This window comes from Dermacentor variabilis, chromosome 11 (genome assembly GCF_050947875.1).
Source record: "Dermacentor variabilis isolate Ectoservices chromosome 11, ASM5094787v1, whole genome shotgun sequence".
In the NCBI taxonomy this organism is placed as follows: Eukaryota; Metazoa; Arthropoda; class Arachnida; order Ixodida; family Ixodidae; genus Dermacentor; species Dermacentor variabilis.
In genome coordinates this window covers 82,990,120-83,009,723 of record NC_134578.1, presented here as the reverse complement: position 1 = coordinate 83,009,723, position 19,604 = coordinate 82,990,120, and the positions used below count along the sequence as shown (strand labels likewise).

Here is a 19,604-nt window from a genome sequence, read left to right as displayed (position 1 = left end):
CGACATAATTGAGCAATTGTGCTTGTAGTGCATTCGGATTTCTTTTTACAATATATTCACGTACGCTGGACCAGCCCAGATCAGCACTTAATGCTTATGTTACGGGACAAGGCAGTCCGAAAAGTTGTGCAACAAGAAAGCTTTAGGCTTTGCATTGTGCAATGCTCCGCACATGGTAGCTTACGCTACTGAACAATAATTGCAAAGCTGTGATTCAATCAGACAGCGCGTCTTCAGATAAAATTGTATACAAATTTTTAAAGAAATTACCACAGGGGACATGCATACATTGAAACCAAGACTTTCTTCCTTGATCAGAGCATGCACTGTGATGTGACGTTTATCTCTGTCTAACATCAAGCACATTTCATCATACAATGCCCACTTACACAGTCAACCAAAGTCTGTTTGCATCCCTATTAACCCTGCATGACACTGGATTGTCCATCTCCAATGAGAAGTTTTGGTAGTACGCTGGAAGTTGTAAAATGCTGCCCAGTAGGCATTCTACTGCAATCATACTTCAAATTATTTCATTATTAAAGAACACACCAGAAACTGAAATGTCATGTTGCCATGCTGCCAGGAAGCAAGCTTCACTACTGACAAGGACACTCTCTCCCTCTGCCTCGGCTGGTGTCTGCAAGTGACATTTTTTCCCTGCCTTGTGGAAACTGTGCACGTTATTGCTTTGCCACAAGGGGACCTTTGCAGGCCCACGGTGACCTAAACCTGCATTAAAGAAGCCCACATTTTCCATTTGAATAGTTGCAAATGTGGGACTTTCCATCATCTGAATGATGGAAAGTGCCAAATGGAGCTGCAGAAATCTTAAAACTTTAACACTTTGTTTTCAGTATGTGATTGAGTTGAAATAGTGGATGCTTATACGCTTTGTCTGTCAACGCGATGCTACGCGACCCAGTAATCAACTAGGAAAATAAGGTATCGTCATTGGTGAGTACTTCGAGAGTTGTGGTACTTTAAGCCACAACTGAGACAAGTGCCTACGTGGAATTGTTCAGTGGAAGCGTTTTTGTGGAATTGTTTCCCATGTAGTGGAAATGTTTCCTGCCAATAACTAGCGATTCAGCAAACCTGCAGTACCGTTATCGCAAAGACAGCTAATGTTACTTTAAAAACGTCTCATCAGAAATGGATGGACTGTTCCTTGAATGTGCTTGAATTTTTTTCCTTGCTACATTCTCAGCACATGCACATCAATGTAATTTCTTTGGTAGTCTTAGTTGGCAGTAAGTAGTTGTTGTGTGAGATGGTGTGCCTTGACCTTCTGTCCAGTTTTTCGGGCAAAACAACATCGTGGGACATTACCTGTATGCCTGCTTCCCAGATGCTAAGAGTGGCATCACACATTTTTTTACTGCTGTAGTAAAACAGAATGTAATTTGGTCTAACATCTGATCCTACCTTGGCTTTCTTGTCACTGGTCCCACCAGTTTCGGTGCTTCCATCAAGGTCTCGGTCATCAGAGTCTGCAAAGCCGTCTTCTTCGCCTTCAAGAAAAAGAAGAAAAAAAGCGGACATTAGCAATTTATGCTTGGGGCAAGAATACACAGTAAAAGTGCAATGCCGCAAACAGTAATGCATCTGATTGTTCAAGTTAGATCAGCTACGATTACATAAACATCATCTCCAGATATAGTCAAATCTCAGCATCTTGCGTAGCTGCACTGTTGCTTTTGGACATTAAACTCAATGAATGAATGAATGAATGAATGAATGAATGAATGAATGAATGAATGATATGCTGCTGAATTGCACATTGAAGGCATGAAGATGCATGAAGGCTCCAACAGTACTTAAAAAAAAAGCATGCAGTATTCTTGCCGTTTGTGTCCTCGTTACGCCTTATTTGTCATGCTTCCAACCCACTACTAGATGCCACAATCATCATCCTCATTCAGCAAGCAGCGTACACTGTATATGCAGTGCTGGTGTAACTAGTAGACCAATGCAGCAGGCACCTGGTCAACGTACATAAATGACAAGCTTCAGAAATTTTCACACTTTGGTTATGATGCAGCTGTTTTAGTTTCATTAACCATGCGTCAGTGGTGTCAACTAAAGAAAAACTGATAATGCACATGGAATTTAGATACACGCATCATGTAAACCATGACAAAGTCTGGTAAAAACAAGCTCACCAGTTGCTCTTGGTGCAGTCATGATGCCAAACTCGATACTCCTGCTCTTGGCCGGCAGCTGCATTGGCTGTGACTTGAGGTTGTCCAGGCTGATGTGCTTCTTCATCTCCTCCCGCACAACAGGACGGGGTTGATGCGAGTGCTGCCTAGAGACCGACGAGACAATGGCGGCAGCTTTGGGTGCCACAGGCTCGGGTGAGGCGTTGACCCTTTCCGTTGAGCAGGGTGCGCTGTCTGACTTGGCTGCCGGCGCTTTCTTCGGTGATGAGGACTTCTCCGGCCGTGGTGTCTTGGACAAACGCAGCCTCGAGAAGCTCTTACTCCTCTCGCTCTCGGCAACATCCTTGGCCGCCTTCTCACGGTTGTAGCTCTCCTTCTTCTCCTTGGTCGTTGCAGCTGAGCTGTCGCCTCCACTGCTGCTCCGGTTAAAGCCTAAGAAGGACAAGAGGTTTCTCCTAGTTGTCGATGCAGCTGGAGATGGTGTAGTCTTTCGGTCGTCGTCCTCATTCCTGGCAAAAAGGCGTCGCTTGGGCTTCGGTGGCTTGGGCTTCCAGACGTCCGCCCGGATTTGATATGGATCCATGAGTGTTATGCCGCCTACAACCACGTCATCAATTCCATCGAGGTCGTCTGTGGACCTTGCTGGCGAGGCAACCGGTGTGGCGGAGTCGTTGCCGTTGTTGTCCAGGCCTCCTCCAAACTCGTCGTCATCTTCGAACTGTGCCAGTCTGTGCTGAGCCGTGCTGAAACTTCGCAGCGATGACCTGTCGTCTAGTGCATTGAATGTCTCATCTTCTTGGTCCAGGAGGTCAGTAAGCGTAATCTCATCGAAGGCTGGTGTGCGTGCATACTTTTTCCGGTAGCTGCACGGGCTCAAACCTAGCTCCTCATCACTTTTTAGCCTAGCACGTTCACGGGCTTCGCGCCTCGCTCTTTCCCTTTCGGGATCGGTGGCAGCATGCAGTGCTGAAAGGTAACAGGGACGCGAGGTGGGAGGTGTACCGAAAGTCTCAGTCGGCGTGTTGGCCTCGGGTGGTGTCTTGAACTCGTCAAAGTCACCGGCCAGACTAAGACTGTCAAAGTAAGGCAAATTCTGTATGTCTTCATGCACGCTCTTGCGGGCCAGCTGTTCTCTCCGGCTCATCAGCATGGCTGTCACTGGATCAGCACAAGGACGCAGTGGCGTCGACGACACAGGGAAGCTCTCTGGAAATTGGTTAGGCCTAACACGGATCCGTGGGTCAGCACTCTTTACGGGTCTGTCAATCTTGATGGGTGCGGAGTGTGCCACAGGAGGCTGAGTACTCTGAACTGCCGGCCCCGTTCCTCCAGCCACGGTAAGTCCACAGTCAGAGTCCAGCTCTTCACAGGAGCCACGGCTGCTGGGTGATGAGGAACGGATAGAGGGGAAGTCGAGTCTTTGCAAGTTGATGTTGAGAGACCTGAGGTAGATGACATCGCCTGATGGTACCTGAGGCTCACCGCTGCCAGCGACAGTGCCTTCGCTAGAGCGGCTACGAACTTTTTCCACAAATGAGCCACCATAACCTTGATACCTTGGTGGTTCTCGGAGGGGAGAGTGGCCTTTGTGATGTCCAGGTACTTCTGCTACTGTTGAGTCAACTTGCAAACTGGTCTTCACATCGTGGCCGCCAGTGATGGTTGTAAAGGCAGCATTACTAGGTTGAGGAGGCTCCAAGTGACCTCCGAGGTGTTCATCCTGTGCTTCCTGGCTGGCTTTAAGGTGATCGATGTTGACAGCCTCTATGGCTTCCTCCGCGTTTTCTTTGTTGCCAGATGGCACCCTCTTTCTCCTGCGCCTGCGTGTCACATTCCTGTCGTCGAAACTGAACTCTGCCTTGAGATCTTCAACAAAAGAAAGTGACTCTTTGTCACCACCTTCTCTGGCCCACTCAGAGACTGTGAATTCATCCCCATCACTTTGTTGGCCCACAGGAGTCGCAGCAGCTGCAACACCCATTGCCTCCTGAACCTCTTTCATAGTTTCCAAAAGCGTCTTCTTTGACACCGAAGGCTCTGATTTGCCATGCTGCAAACCTCTCCTGCTGAGATCAGATGCTGTGAGATCATCTTCGTCGCTCATGCTTGCAATTGGGGCGTGCAGCAACTCTCTAGGAACAGGCTGTGGGATAGGAGACGACACTGCGGGGTCCTCAACAATAACAAGCTTGTCGGCGTCGGTGGGAAACACCTCCTGGTCACTGATAGATGCTGAGCATGTTGTGTCCTCGTCAGTGATGTCGCTTCGCGGCGAAAGAATGTCTGGCGTTTCTACATTTGGCGCTGGTGGCTCTTCTTTGTTCAAGTCAAGGGCGAGCTTTGTTCTGTCAGCTACTTTCTGACTACCTCCCTCACTTGCAATATTTGCTTCTTGCTCAACTGCCTGTATGTGATCCGTTTCAATTGGACTTCCCGGTTTTGTTGGCACGAACTGAAGAGCACCTAAGCTCTCTTCATTAAAACAGTCAATGGGGTGTACCAGCTCCATAGTGTCAATGGCACCTTCTCCCTTGCCTTCCAAGAATTGAACAACATGGACGCCAGGAGCCACATGGTCCAGTAAAGATCCCGTTGGTGACACATCTCTATCGTCTTCCTGGAGTGGCTGACAGTGAACAACTGTTGCTTCTTCACAGGTGTCTGTAGTTGACGTTTCGGACGAGTCCGGGCGATCGGACAAGGTAGTTGTAGAGACTTGGAGAAGAGCCCCTTCGGACAACTCTGGCTCTCCAGAAGCAGTCCTTGAAATGTCCTTGTGACCAAAGGACATGCACGCTTTCATTCCTTCGAGCGGTGTCCTTGCAACATCTGGCGAGTGTTCCTTCAGAACAAGAGGTCCGTGCTCCTCAGAGCTGGAATCATCTGCTCCGGATGACTTTCCATCCCCTGTGCTGGACACTGAGCGATGAGATGATGAGGCGAATGAAGAGCTGGCTTCACTTTCACGACCAGTCAATTTCCCAAATCTCATTGCAGACGACTCGGAAGAGACGTCGCCATCTGATTCAAATGCTGCCCCCACCTCTCTCTCGGGAGTGGGCAATGGCGAGCTTCCGCTTGAGCCAGCACGGTCTAGGAGGAGGTCATAGCCTAACTTGCCTTCCCTAGGTGAGTGATCTACGTTCGAAGATGTCGTGGTACTAGATGGAGCTGTGCCTGTCACAGCACTTACATCAGAGACGTCCGTAAGAGACGGTGACTCCAGGTTTTCCACGATGGTAGGAACTGCCTCTCCGGCAGCATGAACGGGCTCCGAGAACTTGTCCACGTTGGATGAAGAGGACAAACCTGAGGAGACACTGGCATTTACTAAGCTTTCGGCTGACCTTGACAACTCTCCAGATTTCTGTACCGAGAGTTGATCGCTGGACGTCTGGTTATCACTCGACCGGGGACTGACGGGTGTCGTCTGCTCTTCACCGAGCATGCCCTCAGGCACTGTGCTTGTACCTAAATGTGCAGCTTCGTTGATGATTTCATCCGCTTCATGTTCTGAGGTGTCGTTATCTACTTGACCCAAGGCAGCTCTCACTTCTTTGGGACCCCAGTCGAGTTCAGTGTCTTGATCGCCTGGCGGAGTGTCAATGACGATCACAGGAATCTCGTGTTTTGGGGGCGGTGGTTCTTCCTCTGACTCGGATGACACATCGGAAGAACTCATCGTAATGCCTTCTTCATCCGAAATGTATTCGTCATCTGATCCTCGCAAGGCGAAACAAAAAAGACAACACTATAAATGGGAGGCGGCAAAGACATTGGCAAAAGCTACAACATTGCTGAAGAAATGTAAGCAGAATTCCATGAAACAAATACCTCTGTAAATTTATTAACTACTTAGAAAGGACATAACAAATTTTGAAGCAGGAATTTGCTGGACTGAACACTTAAGCCATGAAAGCGCAAACTCGTAATCATGTAACATAACTAGAAACCTTTTATACTTTTTAGAAGCAGTCAATTATCGTTCTTTTTTTCTTTCATCCCACTTTCATGAAAAAATTGCCTCCTTGCATGAAACTATTGCAACAGTCTTGTGAACAAATCTTTCTGGCCTTTGAATCCCTACTTACAAGGGCGTAAGGAGAGGACAAGTTTGTGTGACGGACTTATTTTCGAACAACTCACCAGTGGAGCTTTTTTGTTCGCCTGCTCCTTTGTCAATGTTGAGAATGGGAACCGGTACTGAGACCACAGGCTCCTTCCCATTCTCGCAGACTTGAGCTGACACTGCCCTTCCATGTTCATCTATTGAGAAGAAAAGCAGCAATCATGCTTCTAACCACAATTACTTAAAAAAAAAAAACATGTTGCAACACAAGATGATATTGAAGAAACTGTTGCGATCACTGACCAGATCAGGGTGAAAAAACATCTTTCGGAGTCCGTACGGGTTTCTTGGCCACAGTGACCAGAATTTCTTCATCATCACGCTAACTGACCAGACAAACTTTCAGATAAACCCTTGACTACAAGATCCTGTCTAATTATCTGAGACCAGAAAGCATTCCGAGATTGACCACAACCAGGTCCTCGGCCACCGCTTACTTTTCACGTACAGTACCAGTTGGAACGTGCAAGCAGTGGCTGCAAAGTTCACAGGGACAAGTTGGTACCACTAACTTGCAACATGCTAAAAAAAAAATAAAGGACAGAGTGTTTTGCCCATTCAAGCAATGCACGCCAACTCCTGTGGTTTCAGCTGTATGCTTCTTTTGGTTGCCATGTGCCTAACTTACAATGCCACAATGCAGTGGCCTGCCAAGGAGTGTGAATTCCCGTGATTCGCCCAGCTTGCTCTGGCATGGCATGGCCGCTACTCCTCTGTGCATTGTGTCCAAGGAAAGCAAATTACAGAAAGCACATCGGGTTAACATCGCTGGAACGGTGAAACTGTCTACAATTTTTTCTCAAATGCATTGCACATTAGCCAGCTAGACTCAGAGTGCACTCTGACCACAGTTTATGCTTGTAACCCGCACTGAATGCAATAGTACATGTGAGCTGACTGAAGCTTTGAACTGAAGTCCAGTCACCAACACCTGCGTACACATATGGTGTCGGCACATAAAACGGGGCGCTGTCAGCGCTGCCACATAGGATGCAGTATTCCGACACAAGACGATATAGTAGCGACAGCCAGTATATGACGAGTTCATCACAGTATCGTGTCTGGATGGATGTTTGAAGGCTGTGGGGGATATTGAAATCAGGTTCCACTAGTCGCACCATTGATAAGAAGCTACAGAAGAGCTTTCGAAGCAAGTTATTTCACAAATTATGCGAATAGCTGTGTAATTCTAGTATGGTTGTGCATACATGGATGTCCGAAGTCCAAAAGGCATTACAAATATATAAAAAAAAATTTTCTGGGACTTTACATGCCAAAGTCACAATGTGATAACGAGGTAGGCCGCAGTGGCGGGCTTTGGATTAATTTTTGACCACCTGGACCCCCCATTTCTAACACGCACCTAAATCCAAGCACACGAGCACTTTTGCATTTAAAGCCCAACGACGGGGATATTACAATCAGGCTCCACTAATCGCACCAGCAGTAGGGAATACAAAAGTAGTTTTCTGTGCGAGTTCTTCCCAAAAATGATGTAAGTAGTTGTACGATTCGAGCGTGGTTGTGAATTTGCTTATATATGAATCTGCGAAAAAACAACTACCACAACAACAGCAACAACAAGAACACAGCAGTGTAATTACATGTGTGAACATCTGCATGCCCCACAATATTTACAAGTGTACAGAAGCACAGAAAAGAAAGAGAAAAGAAGAGAGACAGAAGAAAAAGTAATGGGAGAAGCAGCAATACTCCAGAGGATGTCATCGTAGTCCATGTCAGCAAACCACGGTACAGCGGCTGATGATGTGTAATATCATTGTCTCTCCATCATGCGTGTTAGCAACAGAACCCTGCAATTCTTCTGCCTCCCATGTCCCTGCTTTTCTCTTGCTGCACTCTAAACAAGAGCCTGCAGAAAGCATGCCATACGAGTTGATCTTCCTACATAATTGCAAACTGCATCCTTTTGTGCATTCAATGAAGGACTTGAGAAGGCATTTCAACGGACACCAGATTTAGAGCAGACTTAAAGCGATCAACCCTGTGCAGTCACGTGTCTGGCCTCTCCTGACAGGCAAAACTATCAGATCCGGTCAAATGTTGAGTGCCCAACATGCGCACATTTCTTCTTTGTTTGTCGTGCCACATATCGGGGACCTTTTCAATCATGCAGCTTGTGCATACGAGGACAAAGCTTTTTGTGTTGTGCACTTGAAAGAATTTGCACATGCTTTATGTGGCATGAAGCATTGAGAGAATGGCGATGTTCTCCCTGCATGCACCTTACAGAAAGAACATGAGTGAGACTAGTGAATCTGAAATCAATTTTAGCGATGAGGAAAAATATATCCCACTTTCAGAAAACCAGCGAATGTGCTTGGATAGTCAAGAAGAAACTTATGGTTAGGACCCTAAAGAAAGCGGTTCCTGTGGTGACCCCTTACAAGGTGATGCTAGCTAAAGACTGTGCACTGTATAAGCAAACCAGGAATTAAAAAAAGAAGAAAGATTATATATGTATATATATATATATATATATATATATATATATATATATATATATATATATATATATATATATATGGATACACAGACAGATCTATAGATAGATAGATAGATAGATAGATAGATAGATAGATAGATAGATAGATAGATAGATAGATAGTCATTGCCATAGCTCAATCGGTAGGCAGAGTGTCGTGTGGAGACCTTGGGTCTTGCTTCCACTAGCGGCAAAGTTTTTCTTCTTTATCAAGAATACGAAGTTTACTGCAAATTTAACCCTTACATTATTTATTGATAAAATTAATTTTCTCTATGCTTTCCTTGGCTTCATTGTCTGGCGGTGTTTCACAGTTATACCTAAAAAAATTTTTGCCCCTCAATTTGCCTTTTTCTTCACTGCGCCACAGTCCTGGCTGAAGACAAAGATGCAATGCGAATGTATATTTTTTAACCCCCCCACCCCCAGGAGAAGGAGCATATATATGTGCTCGCTGCATCTTGGATGAGCAAGCCCGCTGCTGATTGGCCAGTGTGTAGCGTCTGGTGTGCTCGACATTCCCGCTTTGCTTGGACACAGCAGCCCTTACAGGTAATTACAACGGCAGGTCTGCAGCCCGCCTAGAGAACCGTATTTGGCTTTCTTATTTATTTATTAATATTGATTTGTGTAGTCAGGATTGAACAATACAGAGGGGAGTGGTTTAACAACCCAATAAAATTTAACCTAGACTACATGAGAATGCAGAATGCAAGTGGGGCATTGAACATATAGGCATACATGAGACGTCCCATTTAGAAAACATACATAAAGAATGAGACACTAGGGAAAATAATGCTAATTTGTTAGGCTATTGAATTATGAATGAAATAATGAAATAATAACATATCTCTAATTGTGGTAGCAGCACTTCTTACAAAAGACACCATGTGACATGACACATATATATGATAAATACTAGGCGATGGGGCGCCGGTTCAGTTGTTAAGCTCTGCAGTTTGCGCCAGCAATCGTTATTGCTTGTGCTGTGATAAGGGTTGCCGTGTCGCCTTTTAAGTGGAAGCATACCCTGCTGAATGCTATGTCCATTTGCACGCGGCACATTTGGGAGCACTTTGTGGGGATGCACGACTCTCACGCATCCCCTGATATGTTTTCTCGCATAGCTCCTGTCTCCTGTAATCCGGCTTCGCCGCGTGGCTGTATGTACTGCGGCCGTTGGTATGCTTGCACGGTAGTACGAGAGATGGCGCGAGTGTTGCTCTGCTAACGCCACCTAACGGCGGGTTTACTTGGGCGCAAAAAGGTGAAGGCTCTTCCTCTTTGGCTCGGGGTCGGCAAGCGGTGTGGACGTTCCGCATGTGCACCGATCCATGCTTCTGCGAGACTGTCTCACGAGGCCTACCCCGGAATGGACGAACACGATCGTTCGAACGTGCCACCATTTGCGTGACCGTATGCGCAAACGACCAGGCGTTAGTGTCCAGCATGGGGCGAACATATTCGCTTGTTATCCAGTCGAGGTGAGTGAAACTTCCGCAATTTGTCGCGGGCCCATCGGCATGTTTTGTGGATGGCAACTCGGCTAGCAGGTATTAGTCTATGAAAGGTGCAATAAATGCCCTTTTGATTGTTTGCACTACTGTGTTGTCGTTCCTTTGTCCCAAGAGCATGAGTGAGAACCCCCCAACTTCAATCACGGCGCGCAAGCGGGCATGTCACATGGTATTTTTTGTATATTACAAGCATCTGCAGTAAGCTGAAAAAACTAATACTTAATAGATAGAAAGATAGAAACAGTTTAATCGGATGCCTTGTAAACCGCTCTACAACTTTTTAACTGGGATTGTTTGCCTAAATTAATTGCTTCAGAACTTGGCTAACTAATCTTGACTAAATATGCAGTTAGGCAGAATACAAAAAGTAGTGTGGCTTACTCCATACAGTAGTCAGCAACATGCATTTGGTCACATTGTCTTAGGGTGCATCGGCATACTTTTTATCTCTGGCTAAAGTTGGCTGGGGCACCCTGTATGTAGGGCCCTTCATATTCAGGTAAAACCTGATAATACCCGATTTTTGCATCCCGAACAAAATGTACAAGAATTGGGTTAATTCAAATTTCTTCCAGAATTTCGCCCTTATTTATGTAAATAATAATGATAAATGCAGGTGTTCGAAAACTAATGAATGCTGCCTACCTTTTGAGTGAGCAGGTGGTCAAGATATATCATATCTTTATATAAATATAGTATGCGCCTCGTTTTTGCTTGACACTCAAGCGAGAAGTGGCATATATATAAAGATACAATACATGCAGCACCTACCAGCCTTGAGTGAACCAAGGCTTGTAGCTTTTTTAGTTGCCACGTTTATTTCAATGCAACAATGGTGCATTGCATCTCATTTTCCTTATGCCCTTTCACATAAACTGCGGTAATGTTCTAGGAAGCAAATTAAAGGAGCGCTGACATTGATCCGCATTGTAAACGGCAGTTTTGACATTGAGAGGATGTTGACTAACTTTGTTACCCACAAATGAGGATGAATTATTTGTCTAATTGGTATTCCATTAATGCAGTTGCAAGAACATGTATTCAGCATGTAATGTGTCACACAAAACCTAAAGCTTTACAAATCATGTGATAAAAACATTTATGAGCTTGAAATGTTTCGCAGGGCAATTGCAAGTGACCAGCCTTGATGACTGCTTTCTGATGTGAGGTGCTTTCTGTGGTGAGAGTATGGAAACTCTAGTGACACATTTTTGAGTGAATGATGCTGTCCACGTAGTTCGCAAGCTCGTGCCCCGAAATTGGTTAACTGCTGCCAGAATGGTACTGAAATGCACCATTAAAAGGGCCCTGTGGCAGATTTTATGAAAGGTGTGGACTGCATGAGTAGTGAAAGGCATCTTAAGAGAAAGCTTTTGCATCGTCTGCCAACTGCCGCTGGTCTAGGTTTGTTTTGCTCATTTCCTAAGGCGCAGCACACCTTAGCTTGTTCACTGCTTTGGCAGCCCTTCTAGTGGACCCTATTGTAGTTTTCATTTCCACTCTTGCTTCTCTACCTGTCGCTGATAATTCCTCCATCTTTCGGGCTCCTTCCCGAGTCAGTTGCAAGTTTGTTTCCCAGTTTTCTCTTTAAAATCTTTTTAACTTCTAATAATTATAATAGCACTGATAATATTTATACTGCTAAACAATTGCGCACAAGAAAATAGCAACAGCAATCCAAATAGGACAGAAAAGGATGGTTTCTTACCCCTCGCCTTGGAAGACGGAACTTGCGGCTAGAGCAAAGGCTAGTGCTCCAATCACGCAAATGTGGCTGCGCTAAGGTCTTCGACGTGACTTGACTGTTTTTGGCACCTTGCTTATTAATTACAGGTTCATTACTTCACACAGACTACGAGGTTAGGTTAATTTCTTCACACAGACTACGAGGTTAGGCTCTCGCACGTTGACACTATTAGTTTCACAACCACACAGCTATAACAACGTTAGTGGACCATCAACAACACAGTAGAGCACACACACACACACACGCACGCACTTTGCCACAGCAAGTCAACAACAATATGGCACAAACAAAAACACAAAAAGAAAGCCAAACTAGACAACGAGGAGTGAACAGAAAGACTTGTATTTATCCTTTAAATCCCTTATTTCTCCCCCTCTCCCCTTATTCAATGAGAATGCTTTCTACTGCTAAACAAGCAACGCGTCTTGGGCAGTGTAAATATTTCTGGCAAAGGAAATTCTCCACTCCAACGAAGTATTTAAGTAGCTTGTTCCATCAACGTAAAGGCAGTCTGAAAGATGACAGAGAGCAGTGAAGAGTGTAAGATGCAATTGCGAAAGAAAGCAATAGCCTGCTGACAAGTTATGATTTGCTAATACAATCTTCACTATATTTTTTTTAAAGAGAAGAACCACTTTACTTTCCTGGCAGCAATCTGCACCAAATATTCAAGAAATTAGCCACCTATGGGGGTTACGACGTGCACACAATTTTTGCCTTGCAGTACGGCTTCGCAGCAATGCAGCGTGCACTGAGGTGAAGCCGTGCTGCACTTCAATAGAGGAAGAGCTGCGAAGGCTACAGTATTAACTGAACATTACAAAACGAGGTTGCTTCTGGAACCTTCTGTTGCTGCAAATATTTGTGTGTGGTGGCATTTGTAAAGATCTGAACATTGTTGCGTGCAGTTATATATATGTTCTATACATGCGGATGCTTTTCTTTTTTTTTCCTCCTTTTTCCAAAGGTTCTAAATTGGGGTGTTCATGCGCACATAATTCTAGCAACGTTACATGTCTTACTTGCAGTCGAAGTTCAAATAAAACATAGAAGAAACACAAAAATTGAGTTTCTTGTTGGCAAGTGTAAAAGTTTGGAATTCAAGAATCCTGAAATATAACTGCTGCACATACAATTGCAATCCATATACTTTGATACCAGGATGCGAATTTGGGCACTGCGAACCTTTTATACCTAGCGGTGGCTGAGGACATCATTATTAATTTTAAAAAATACTATGTATATGAAAATTGTCCCCTAATGAAAAAATGATCTTGGCCAGTCTCATCGTTTAGTAAAGGTAGCTGCAGTGACAATAAAATGCAGCTGCAATTAAGGCAGTCGCAATTAAATGCAAGGTGTTCAACTAGCCGAAGATAGAATGTTGCAGTATAACCGCTACTAAAACACCCATTAGCATAACAAGAATGGCACTATCAAAAGCATCCTACATTATACAAAACAACAAATGATCAATACTATACTGTATTTTAGAGGTGAGAGAATAGTTAGATTTCTGAGACCAAGTCGAATACGAATCGAATATTGCCAGAAGGGAATCAAATCGAATCAAATATCGAATACCTTTTAAACAGTTTTCGAATAATTATCAACCGTTACCACAATTAATATAAAACAATGCTCACATCCCAGTATTGTTAAAAGTTAGCACGTTTATGTCATTATGTTATGAAGCGTTGTTCATTAAAAGTACAAATGGAGCGTTATAAAGAAACAAGTAGTTTCTTCGCATGCAGAGGGCTCTTCAGAGAGTGCGAATGATCGCTGTACAACCTGAAAAGTATGGTTACCTAAGTGACGTAGCCTGCTACACTGTGTTAGTTCTCAAGTTTTAGTATGTCTATACTATGCCCACGAGGGTGAACATTTACTGTACTATTGCTCGTACTTTTGCTTTAATTTTATGTTTATTTGGGTGCAGTTGACATTTTAGAATATTTGACAAGTATTCAAAATATATTTGCATTTACAAATAGTGACTATTCGATTTGTTTTTCAAATGTTTCAAATATTCCCACACGCCTATACTTTTGTCATGGCCAATGTATTGACTAATGTATGACCAATGTATAATAATAATAATAATAATAATAATAATAATAATAATAATAATAATAATAATAATAATAATAATAATAATAATAATTTGAGTCACACTTTGGTTGTAAAATATTAGGAGCATTTGAAGCAAAATTCCAATTTATGTTTTTTTGTTCAGTGACAGTGAACCTGAATTTGCACTACGCTAAACAGCACACCCTCTAGGCAATTGCAGTATAAATTAAATTAATCTTAGTTGCAGAGTTGTAGACATGACGCTTCGATTGTTTAACAATTTTCAAAATTTTTGACATTTCTTCTTTGCTTTTCTTGTTGGGAGTCCATTGTGGATGGCAGCAGCTGTGGCTGTGCAAAAATTGTTTCAGTGGAATGTCACTGTCAGTATAAAGCAACATCTCCTCACGGCAACCATGCTCCTTTCACAAAACACTATAGCATAAACCACAAGTTAATTGTATTTGTAAATGCCATAAGTGTTAAACATATTTCAGCATTTTAACTTTATTAGTGTTTAGAAGAAAGACTTTATCTCGTTTGCTCTACATCCAAGCCTAACCACAATCATAGAAGTCCACATGTTTAAAGAACTCTTAAACTTATAGTATTACTTTCCATAAAGACATATTACTTTCCATAAAGACGTATCTTGGTGTGCTAACTTGGCAACCACTTATGTGCGACGACTCATACAGCTTTTTCCAACTAAACATATTATAGAAGAAATAAACTTAAAGGTGCCCTCCCTACAAGCTTTTGCCAACACCAAAATGGCAAGTGGCAATTGATAACAGGGTGTGCTATGCTAAAGCTAAAGCTATAGCTTCTTTAACAGACTGCAAAGAAAAGTCAAGTAACGGCACCTTCTTTTAGAGGCTCTTGCTAAATTACCACTACAGCAGCAAGACCACAAGGTAGTGACTAGTAAAGACAAGCTGTGGTATGCTAAAACTAAAGGTTTAGTTTTTCCATCTAACATACTAGGAAGAAAAGCAAAGGAAGTATGCCCTGCTTTAGCCGAGCTATCTTGCAGTAGTACGACTGTAAGGGCAGTCGGCTAGTGAAAACAAGTAGGACGTGCATGTTAAAGCAATGTCTACAGCATCACCAGGCTAAAGTTAGGAAACGGTGCATGCTTTGAGCTGGTGCTCGGAGGGATCGCGCTCTAGTGTGGGGCAGGGCGCAATGGGTGCGCCGGAAAGGTAGTTCATGCAAGCTGCAAGAAAACGGAAGAGGAAGAAGAAGAAAAGAAGGAAATAAAGGCACACATGAACACAAATGGCACTGAACGAGGAACGAGTCGCACACGAACGAGGTGCAACAACTGAAAAAGAAAGAGCGAAAAAAAAAGAGAATTTCGTGGTAAGAGAGGGAAATGACAAGTTGTTACCATTTTCGTAAAACAAAATATGTCATTTCATTTGAGCTGAAGAGAACTGAAGAAAACTTGTCGTGGTGGTCCAAGACTGGGAAGTTGGGACTTGAGACTGGCAGCATGAGATTTGGGCACCACCTTATAGTGGTTTGGTTTCGTACTCCATTTTCATACGCATGTCACGTTTCAGTGAATTTTTCCAGCAAGAAAGTGAGCATTAGAATTGAGTTAATACAATTAGTGGCAGCCTCCTAGAGTAATGCGCTTACGCAAGAAAAGTATTGCGAATAAGGTCCCATTGGTTCTGCTGTGAAAAAATTATTTACAATGAATCCCTTACAACTTAGGACCAAAAGAAAGCTGAGCTGACACGGCTATGCAATTTGAAAGGTTAGGCCTATGTCTGACCTTTCAGACCATGAATTCAAACCATTAAGTCATAAGTTAACATTGATGAATCAAAATCATCATGAATAAATAATGAGCCCAAGGAACTATGCCAGAAGTAGGAAGGAAGAAAGCCTCAGTTTGTCCCTGATTTATTGACAGGGAAGCTTGTTTTCATACGGAAATTAACTAGTCCTCTTGTTGAAATGGTGGTGCTTAATTGAGGCATCTTCCCACCCAAGTTCTTCTACAGTTCCGCCTTCAAACACAGCTATACAGCTACAAAGCACTTCACTATTATACACCGGCATTGAATACTTACATAAGCTGCCAAGTGAAGCAGTTTCTATGCCATTTTTGAAAAGCAATGCCTTATTTATCACACTGCTTTCCTTGTGTAAAAAAAAAAAAATCTATTTTGAATTTTTGTTTTAAATATTATTATTATTATTTTTGTTTTTGTGGCAGGCTTTCTTTGGCAGGCGCACCTTTAGAGTTTTTACCACTGGAAGTCACCTATGTACGTACTTAAAGAACAAATACCTAGAATAAAATTTCTAGATGAAAAGAACATTCTTCAGTTAAATCTAATTTAAACAGCCTAATGTTGTATAGCATGGTGAATGCAAGGAAATAACACTTGAAAGCAAATTGATACTAACCCTCAAAGCAAACAGTGGCAGGTAAAATAGTTTGGTAACAGCAGGTGTGCTTACTTGTACAGCTAGTTATCGAAACCCTCAGCATACATTTCTTTAAATGAAGCTATCTTAAGTTGCTATCATTGTAGAACATTTCAAGCACTTGTCATTTATATCTCATTTACCACCCAAAAGGGTTAGGACTATTTCCAGGGTGGCAAGGAGTATTGGAGGTAAATGCCCTAATGAACTGTGCGGCTCTACCAAAAGAGATGGCGTGTGTTATACGATATGAGGGTGACTCTGCATGTAAGAGTTACTGAATGGCACAGTACTTGCTAAAAATCTGTGCCCTTGAATTTCACACCGATTTTCACCAACAACTGCTACGATAGCTCACCATCAACACTTACTTATAGGCCAAGTGCAACGAAATTTTGGACTGTGAAAAAAGTCTATTGTCAGATTGCGTAGATAAGGCAGCCTTCACGCAAAATGTTACGTTTGAAATACGAGTGTACACGTCACGAAAAGGTCGCAAAGATAGATGTTTTTGATACTGAAACCAAAAGGATGCCAGCAATATCACTACCAGCGAAAGACGCAGAACTAGGTACATTGAGAATCGGTGTCTGCACGGGCATGTAAACGCAACAAAGACGTACGAGATTCAATGCATGTATGACCTTTGAGGTTGGGTTGTTTTCGAGGTGTGCTGAGGGTCTTGAAGGCCGTGCTCTGGGATCTGCAAACATCTGCTAGCCACCTTAGCGTTGTACTCTAAGGCATTATCTAAGGGCTGGTAATCTTAAGATCAGACGCTTAGGAGCCCTGCAGCTTTGCCGACGTAGCTTCCATGGCACATACTACTTATTTACAGTGGAATCTCGGTGATATGACTCTGCATTATACGTTTTTTTGGGATAATACGTTCCTTTTTTTTTCCCCGGCCAACATCCCATAGGAGCAATTATTTTTATAAGGTTATTGCAATCCTTCATCTGAAATTTGATTACACAACTGCAGAAGTGGGCTTTTACTGGTATTTCTAAAGCTCATAGCTTAAGATTCCAGTGCACTAGCTTAAATGACATTCCAATAACCCATGAACGTGTTAAGCGCCACGCACACTGGAGCAAGAACGTGTGCAGCGTGCTGTCGGCGACAAAACGATGCTGTGGCAGTCCGGCCACACTGACTGGTGGTGCGCCGAAGATCAGTTGAGCGAGGGAACGGCAACTTCTCTTTTTAACTTCCAGAATAACTTCCTTACGAACATTGAAGAGAAGAAAATTCAGCGCAAACCGATGAACTATTTGAACGTTGCTAAATAAAAGTGCGCTGGCTGTGGTTCGCGTAGCGTCGAGTGATGCTGCTCCACGTAATATGTTATGCAGGGCAGTATCACTTGATTGAATTTGTTATCGATTATGCCTATTTTCGTATTTCTTGGAGCTTGCTTTGGATAATACGATTTTTGGATGATACATTTTATTTTCCGGTTCCCGTGAAGATCGTATGAATGAGACTGCACTGTATAGCTAATTTAGCAAAAGTGAAATTTCGGTGAAGTTGGCCTTTGACATTCTTTTTGCTGTGTATGATTGTAGAAAGTTAGATGCAATTACATATTGACTAGCCTATATATATATTTTCTTTTGTCCCTTAAGACCCAAATCGCTAAAAGACATCCCTTGACTCACCATCAGAGAGCACTTCAGGAGGACTGTACTCCTCGTCGCTGTCCACATCGTGACTCGTCGCGTCTTCATCGCCAGTTTCCGTTTCCGTTTCATCTTCTTCATCTTCTTCTTCCTCTTCATCATAGTCTTCTCCTGCACAGAACAGAACAAGAGGGTGTTGTTGTGGTGCATTGGAATTCAGCGTTTTGAACAGTTTCGGTTTCATAGGCCAACTGGTGCGCCCAAGGCGTCTATGTCGAAGCGCCCATGGTGCTGCCAGGTCCCCTGCCCACAAATGCACCTGCTTACAAGGCATAAGCGGGACCCAGTTCTACATGGGTCTTGGATTGTGTGCCGTTCCTACTCCCCTGTCGTCGACTACCACGTTCGGGCAAGCTTGCCCTTGTTTTATGGCGGTGTCTCTGCCGCCCGTGATGAGGACGACAACATCACAGCTGTGTCACAAAATGAACAGCCCTCAAAAATGATCATATTAATGCAAGTTTAAAATACTGTATTTACTCGATTTTAACGCGCCTTTGACTGTATTGCACACCCGTCTTACGTTACCAAAAAAAAAGGGGGGGGGGAAACGAAACCCGCCCTCAAATGTAACGTGCACCCATTTCCAGTGACCTAAAAAAAGTAAAGTCCTTTACAGTCCTGCGCACCTTATTCATTCATACACACATACGACTTTCTCTCATTTGAAAAAAGAAAGATTTACTCCCAATGCACTAAAGTTGAGACAAATAAAAAAAACCCGCAGTTTCGCCCGAAAGCATAGAGTGCGACAGCAAATTAGTAGACAACTATACGAAAAGTAAGGATACTAGTTTTATCAGCCGTATAAACTTTTAAACATTTGCTTACTAAATAAAGTAACGAGCATGGTGTCATGCATGCACAAGCAAACATGAACATGTCTCACTCAATGACAGCGGAAACTTATCAAAACGCTGGAGTGAGAAAGTGCGGTAGCAGGAGTGAGCGAATTGACCTTTGTGCAGCCTCTCGCTTCAATACGAACTAAGCGGGAAGAACACAGCGCGGTGCGCCTAGATGCGTAGACTCTGTCTTTACTGCAGATCGCTTTCAAGATAGGGACCGCACGGCTGCACCATACGCAGCAGCCATTGGAGTAGAACGCCTCTCCTGTTTGCGCCAGTCCCGCACGCCAGTTTCGGTAACTCTGAACGTCTGTGATGCGGCCTGATTTCCATCCATTACCGCACACATGATCACTTTCCTTTCAATTGTGGCATCATGATGAACTTGGCCTGTCTTCGCAGTCGCCACTCCCATGCTACTAGAGCAAATGCAGAAAATGGTAAGATGGACGATGGACCAACCTAAGCACACATGCTAAAGCACAT

The 19,604-nt window shown here is 43.5% G+C and overlaps 1 protein-coding gene across 2 annotated transcripts in view; it reads right to left on the bottom strand.

Annotated features, from left to right (window-relative positions):
- Positions 1–19,604, bottom strand: part of Mical (Molecule interacting with CasL) — a 99,994-nt gene that overhangs the window by 23,994 nt on the left and 56,396 nt on the right. For both annotated transcript variants that reach the window (XM_075674356.1, XM_075674357.1), the window contains exons 17-20: positions 18,250–18,381; positions 6,312–6,431; positions 2,166–5,882; positions 1,429–1,514 (exon numbers count right to left, since the gene is read on the bottom strand). In XM_075674356.1, coding sequence (XP_075530471.1) covers positions 1,429–1,514; positions 2,166–5,882; positions 6,312–6,431; positions 18,250–18,381 — 4,055 coding nt within the window. The remainder of the gene's footprint in view (positions 1–1,428; positions 1,515–2,165; positions 5,883–6,311; positions 6,432–18,249; positions 18,382–19,604) is intronic.